This window comes from Desmodus rotundus, chromosome 9 (assembly GCF_022682495.2).
Source record: "Desmodus rotundus isolate HL8 chromosome 9, HLdesRot8A.1, whole genome shotgun sequence".
Classification (NCBI taxonomy): domain Eukaryota; kingdom Metazoa; phylum Chordata; class Mammalia; order Chiroptera; family Phyllostomidae; genus Desmodus; species Desmodus rotundus.
This window is the reverse complement of record NC_071395.1, coordinates 36,637,808-36,644,727: the sequence shown is the minus strand read 5'-3', so window position 1 is coordinate 36,644,727 and position 6,920 is coordinate 36,637,808. Positions and strand designations below refer to the sequence as shown.

At 58.0% G+C, this 6,920-nt stretch overlaps 1 protein-coding gene across 1 annotated transcript; it reads left to right on the top strand.

Moving 5' to 3' along the window:
- Positions 1-5,210, top strand: CIMAP1D (CIMAP1 family member D). The gene is made up of 4 exons (XM_024568590.3): positions 1-631; positions 1,405-1,512; positions 3,494-3,607; positions 4,726-5,210. Exons 1-4 carry the CDS (start codon positions 505-507, stop codon positions 5,208-5,210), a joined length of 834 nt encoding a protein of 277 aa, XP_024424358.2. The 5' UTR covers positions 1-504.
- Positions 5,211-6,920: the final 1,710 nt, after the last annotated feature.

The window sequence follows — 6,920 nt, the reverse complement described above, 5'->3', positions numbered from 1 at the left end:
GTGGCGAACTTGCTGTGGACCTGGGGCTGCACCTCAGTTTCCCTGGCTGCAGAAATGGGGCCATGCTGCCCATGACCTCACCAGTCCCTCCTGCTACAAGGCTGTAGGTGTTGTGTTTGTGGCTCCAGCTCCCCTGGGGCCTGCTCTGGCCCCGGCTGCCCAGCTCCACCGTCTCCCAGGGGATCCGCTCTGCTGACACCGGATTCTTCCCTGGACTGTCCAGCCATCTGGCCGACACTCGATCCCAGCCCCACTTCCAGGCCAGCGTCTGCCGACCGGCCTGCTTGGGCCAGGGCCCCAAGACTCCCTGCTGAAGGACAACGGGCCGTCTGTGAGGTCCCTGGGAGGGTGTGGTGAGTCCAGGGCTCTGCCAACACAGGCAGAAGCCTTGAGGACTGGGGACAGTGCTGGAACTTGCGGCCCAGAGCCACTGACATCGAAGAGACAGCATCAAGTGTGGGCGCTGCGCAGCCCCGTGCTCGCTGCAACCCACTCCTGCTCACCATGGGGACCCTCAACTGCGACCCTGCTCCCCGGCTGACCACAGCGCCCGCTGGCCGGCGGGCCACAGAGTGCCAGATTCCAGAGACCGGCCTGAGGAAGACCTGCGGGATGGCCACCTTGGAGAACGGTACATGCAGGCCATGGAGGAGGGGGGCCATGGCGGTGGGACCTTTTCTGGGAGCCCAGCAGGAAGGCCGGAGCCTCTGTGGAGAGTGTCTGCCCTTCAGTGTTCTGTCCAGTAGGATAGGGTGATCACAGTGTTTCTATGGCCCCTGAATATGCCTCCACCCAGTGATAACTGAGCATTTTATGGGCCATGTGCCCTTCTGGGTGCTCGGAGTATAGCCAAGAACCAGGAAGCCAAGGGCCTGTGGGGGATGGATGCTGGGCGAACCAGTGGGGAGAGTTTGTGGTGTCTTAATCAGCGAGCCAAATGTCCCAGCTGTGACATTCACTGTGGGATCCCAGTTTTGGTCGCGGCCCCTGCCTCAGTTTCCCCATCTGTAACAAGACATCTGGAGTCGGGCCCCACGGCAGTATTTCCTGGCTCTTGTGGCACTGCCATTCCTGCAGAGGCCACCAAACACTGCAGCTGTGATACCATCTTGGTGTCTGGGCCTCAGTTTCCCCACCTGTGACAGTGTCTGTCTGTGTCTGGGCCTCAGTCATCCCATCCCATGTGCCTCAAGGCAGGAGGAGGGTGCTGGCCCCGTGGCCCCTCCCCCTGTGATTCATGTCCGACACACAATGCTTGGTTGCAGCAGGCAGCTCCTGCCCGCCCACCCCTGCCATGGAGGGTGGCTGGTGGCCTGGGTGGGGGCTCAGGGGCTAGGCCCTGAGCTCCCCATCACATTTCAGGGGACCCAGGACCAGGCTGTGACCGGAGGGCTTTGGTTGCAGGCTCTGGGCCGGGCTTGTACGCCCTGCCATCCACTGTGGGCTACATCAACCACGACTGCACCAGGGTGGCCAGTCCCGCCTACTCACTCCTCCGGAGACCCAGTGAGGGTAAGGCCAGTGGTGGGCAGGCAGGCAGGGGTGGGAGAGGGGGTTCTGTGAGGCCCCTTGAACCTCCAACCTCCCCCCCAAGGGGCATGTTCTCAGTTGATGATCCAGGGTCCACGGAGCGAGGCAGGAATCCGGGTGGGTCACTCGATCCCTGGCTTGCTGTGTGACCTCAGGAAGCCGCTGTGCCTCTCTTGTCCTCTGCTTCCTTATCAAGGGAGAGTGGAAGGAGGAGTGTGGGGGTTAGGACCTGCATTTGCCTCCCGCACTTTGCACATTTCTTGCCGCTTGACCATTCTGTGCCTCAGTTTCCTCCTCTGTAAACAATGGCAATACACTCCTTGCACAGTTGTCAGGGTTACGTGAGAGTTAAATGCCTTAAAAGTAGCTGCAATGCTGGGTATCTGGTCAGTGCTCAGAAAACTGGGCTTGGAGAGTGAGCACCAGCCTCAATGTCTCCATGAACAAGCCAGGGGCTCCCTAGTCCTTGCTTACCTCACAGCATGCGGTGAGAATAGAATGAAAATTCTTCGTTGTTTAGGCAGTTGGGGGGCGGTGGGGAGAGACTGCAGGCTGTGGGTCTTGCCTGGTCAGCGGGGGACCTGACCTCTGTGATGTCTGCTTTTCTCCTGGCCAGAATGTGTGTGAGGGAGTACCAGGCGCAGGGATGTGGGTGGCCCCTAGCCACAGTCAGTTCTCCATGGCTATCAGTGGAGTTATCAGCAGTCATCCACAAGCCTGCCCTTCTCCTCGATGCCCACACACTCCGTCAGCCCATTTTCCAGAGCTTCTCTGAGGCCCCAATTAGGCCAGAGCAGGAACCAGAAGGGTCCTGTGTGCGGAGTCTGATTCTGTGGATGGAGGCTTGTTGGGAGGGAGTGGCTGGCAGAGGTGCTTTCAGAAGCAGCAAAATTCTGAAACCGACTGAAAGAGAACTCAGAGAATGTCAAGAGGCCCCAGAAGACAAGTGAGGGAATCAGTGTCACATCTATCACCAGGAAGGTCAGGAACTTAGCCTATGGCCCAGAGCAACCTGGATTCCCGATTCTAATTCTAGTCATAGGACACACGTGGGGAACCGGGAGTCAGGGTGGGTGTGGTTGGTGTAGACTTTTCTGAATGCTCAGGGACTTCTTAGAGGTGGAGGCATGGGATCTGGGCTTTGTAGGATGAGTAGGAGTTCACTGGAGCCCCCAGGAGGAGAAGGGACTCCAGGAGAGCTTGCAGCATAGACAGAGGCCTGGAGGTGGGAAATGGGCTGAGTTGGGATGTGCTCATTTGTTGGGAATGTGCTTCATGTGTGTGCTGGGGTCAGGTGTGTGCACACACATGTTCATATGTCAACCAATTAATACTTGTCAAACCCACTATACATTCGTACCTGAATGTGCTTATAACTAGTAGCAATGGCCTTCACAGTCATTGATTCCAATTACTAAGTGCCAGGCATGGGACCACCCCTTCCACGGATGGCCTCATTTTTCAAGCTTCGCATCCTACTACTGTAGAAAAGGAGGCTTTGACAGTCCCCAGGACCCGGCTCACAGAGGCCCTGCTGGATTTAAACGTGACTTAAAGCCTCTCCCTTAAGCATGCCAATGTCAACAATTCCAGGCACTAAAGGGGCCTCCGCAGACCCTTAGTGAGAGCCTAGTCACGCTCTAGTCACTTTCTGTGCGATTCTAACCAAGGCATGAGCTGGTTTCTCTAGAGCTGGTCCCCTAGCTTGTGGCAGAGGAGAGGTTGAAGGGTGGCACAGCTTTCATGGGGGGCGGGAACAAAAACGCTCATCAAGATGAAGTCAAAGTAGAGATCCAGGTTCCGGGTCAGGGCCCTCATACCTCCACAGGCTGAGGCCCCTGCGCTCCCGGATGGGGCTGGGGGGTGCCTGGAGGCTGGAAAGACTTGGAGCTAACCGGCAGCGCCGAGTTGGGGCGGTGGGGCCATCAGAGGTGCACTCAGGACCCTGGGCCCCTCTCCCCAGCATCTCCACAGGACACCAGCCCTGGGCCAGTCTACTTCCTGGACCCAAAAGTCACCCGATTTGGTCGAATCTGCACCCCTGCCTACTCCATGCAGGGCCGGGGCAAGTCTCGGGGTGAGTATGTGACCTGTGCTACCCCATGAGGACCCTGTCCCATCAGGGTCTCAGTGACTCTCCTGCCTCTGTCCTCTCCTTCTACTCCTATCCCCAAGTTCTTAGAACGTCAGTGTCGTTGGAATGACAAAATCCAAGACCTCAGAAGAGGGGCTGGGGGACTAAGAGAACCTGAATGAGTGAAGTGGGCCAAGGTGATGGTGCCCTGTGCACACACGGTGCCGTGAGGGCAGCTGGGGCTCACCCTCAGCATCAGGAGACAATAGGGAGTAGTGGGGACTATAGCAAATGTGGAAATCCCCTTCACAGGCTGTGAACAGCTTACTTTCACCTAAAGTGCCTGATTTAGTCATCTGACTCCAGTCTCCCATCCACCCACCATTCTTTTCATCTATCACCCCTCTACTCCATCTACTACTCATTCACCCACTGATTCATCCATCCATCCACCCATCTATCTACTCATCAGCCTATCAACCCATCCACTGGTTCATCATCCAACCCACTCATTAATCCATTTATCCAGCCACTGATGCATCCACCCGGGGTCCACCTATCAACCCATCTATCTATATACCCATGGATACGCTCATCTCCTCATTCACTTCTCACCCACCACTCACCACACATCCTCTACCCACTCATCCTCCCAAACATGTATTAGACCAGCCAATGGGAGTCAAAGTAGATTTGACACGTACTTGCTTTGTATAAGGCCCCAGAACGGTGGAGTTAGACCCAGGTGGGGACCAACCCACTTCTGTGTGGCCGAGTCCAGAGAGAGGGGAAGACGTAGACTCATCCTAGAAGGGCTGTGGGGAAGGCAACAGGGAGGAGGGTCATTGGGGCTCTCTGGAAGGATGAGAAGCAGCTCCTGGGAGATGGGAATGGGAAACAGAAGGCTTGCCTGGCAGGAGGTTGAGCTTGGGCAAAGACATGGAGGCTTGAAAGAGAACAGACTGTGTGGCAAGGCAGGGAAGGGGGAGAACTGACTCGGGGCTTCCTCAGAAGTGCTGTGAGCTCCAGGATGCATGTGGGCAGTGAGTGGGGAGCCGCGCGACGTCCTTGACCAGGCGAACGCTCTGTCCATTGCCAGCCTTCCCGCCCCATTTTCACAGGTCTGGAGGTGACACCCGGCCCTGGGGCTTACAGCCCAGAGAAGGTGGCCCCTGTGCGCCAGCGGACCCCTCCAGCTTTCACCCTGGGCTCCCGCCCGCGTCCGCAGCCTCTGGAAACCTCAGCCCCTGCCCCCAATGCCTACACCTTGCCCTCTCTCTGGGGCGCCCAGATCTTCATCAAGCCCAGTAGCCCCAGCTACACGGTGGTGGGCCGCACACCCCCTGCCCGCCCTGCACAAGACCCTGCTGAGATCCCTGGCCCAGGCCAGTATGATAGCCCAGATCCCAACACCTACCGTCAGCGCCGGCCTGCCTTCACCATGCTGGGGCGGCCCCGTGACCCGCGCCCCCCGGATGAGACACCTGGCCCCGGCACCCACAGTCCCGAGCATGTCACCATTACCAAAGCCAGGGCCCCGGCGTTCACCATGGGCATCCGACACTCCAAACGGGCCTCCACCATGGCCCCGGACACAACGCCCTGATGCCTTTGGTGGACAGGATGCAGGCCAGCACCTGGGTTGAGCCTCAGTGTTCCTGCACCCTGAAGTAGAGTGTGGGCAGGCCCCTCCTGGGCCTGGCTTTCGCTGGGGTGGGACAACTCAGAGAGGCTGAACTATCTGAGGTCCTTCTAGGCCACCTGCTTCCTCCAGTCCCTGGGGGCTGTGACCCCATGGCCCTGTGCAGGGTGAGCCTCCTTCCAGCGCCCCAGTTTCTTCTCTCCTGGTCATGCCAGGCTAACCGAGGCCAGGTGGAGAAAGGGACACCCCTGGCCCTCCCCAGTGGCTGGCTGGAGACGGAGCTTCCTGTGTCCTAGAACTCGGCGTCTGCCCTGCTAGGGCCTGGGTCCCCAAAACAGCTCAGGTTTCTGCCAAACTTGGGTTCTAACCTGTTTCTCATGGAAGCACAACTTCCTGACCTGGTCCCAGCCCAAAATCAGGCTGGAAGCAGCCCTGATGCCCTCCTCTCCCCATCCCCCGCACTAGCTGCTTGCCAATAAATCTGCGGCACCAAGAGCTGTCAGCAGCACGCGTGGGATTCATTTAATCCAGGTCTGTTCACATCACAGAAGATCTGAAACACTGCTCTCAACAGCCATTCTCCCAACTCTGTAGCCCCCTGGGGTCTGGATGGGACCAGAGGAGGCAGAGGTGGAGCCAGAGCTTTGAGTGGGGCAGTCAGGTAGGCTTCTTGGAAGAGGGGACATTGAAGCTAGGTTTTGAAGGATGTATAGGAGTTTGATGTATTCTAATATTCATCAGGTTTTGAAAAAGACCATTTAAGCTTCACAGCAAGTCAGCAGGTAGGTGATGCTTGCCGAGAGGAAGTCGGGCTGCAGATACTGGGCACTGGTCCAAGGGCGCACTATAAGCCCTAGTGTTGCCCAATGCCAGGATCTGAATTCTGGCCTCAGGGCTCTGCTCCTGCCATTCTTTCCTAGGGACGGTGTCATGTGACCAAGCCCTGTGTGTGATGACACCTAAGCGCAGGCCTTAGAAACTGCAACCCGGAAAGACCCTAAGTCAGGAACTTGGGAGGGAGAACCTGCTGTTATTCATTTCCCTGGAGGAGGTGGCCGCAGGGGCAGCACCCAGGGCCTAGGGGGCATGTTAGCTCTTTCCTAACTGTCCCTTCCCCAGCCTGGGCATGCCAAAGTCACACACGCACCCTTTGGACACACGTCAAGATCTCTACACACATGCACGGACACCCTGCCCCTACACACCCACCTTGAAATGCACATGGACCCCCTAATCATATACTGGGAGAACCACAACCCCTCCTCACATGCACACACACGTTCACATCTGCACACAATATACACGCAAACCCAGTCCTCATACAGACCACATATATGTAAATCACAAAAGACACACAGCACACACAGTCCAGATCGGGGCTCCCAACCCCGACATCCGCCCCCCGCCCCCCGCCCCAAAGGTCGGCCCTCAGCACTCACACACCCCAGACCCCGCGGCCCGGACGAACAATAGCGACTACAGCGTGGCACCCACAGCGTCTAGCAGCATCGCCAACTCCCTCCGCTCCCCTGCCACTCCTCCCCGTTGCAGGCCAATCGCGGTACGGCACGGCACCGCCCCCCCCCCCCCCGCCCCCCATAGCCCATAGCCACCTCCTCCCGGCTTGCGGCGGCCAGCCGGGCTGTGATCTCATCTCTCTGATTTATTGATCCG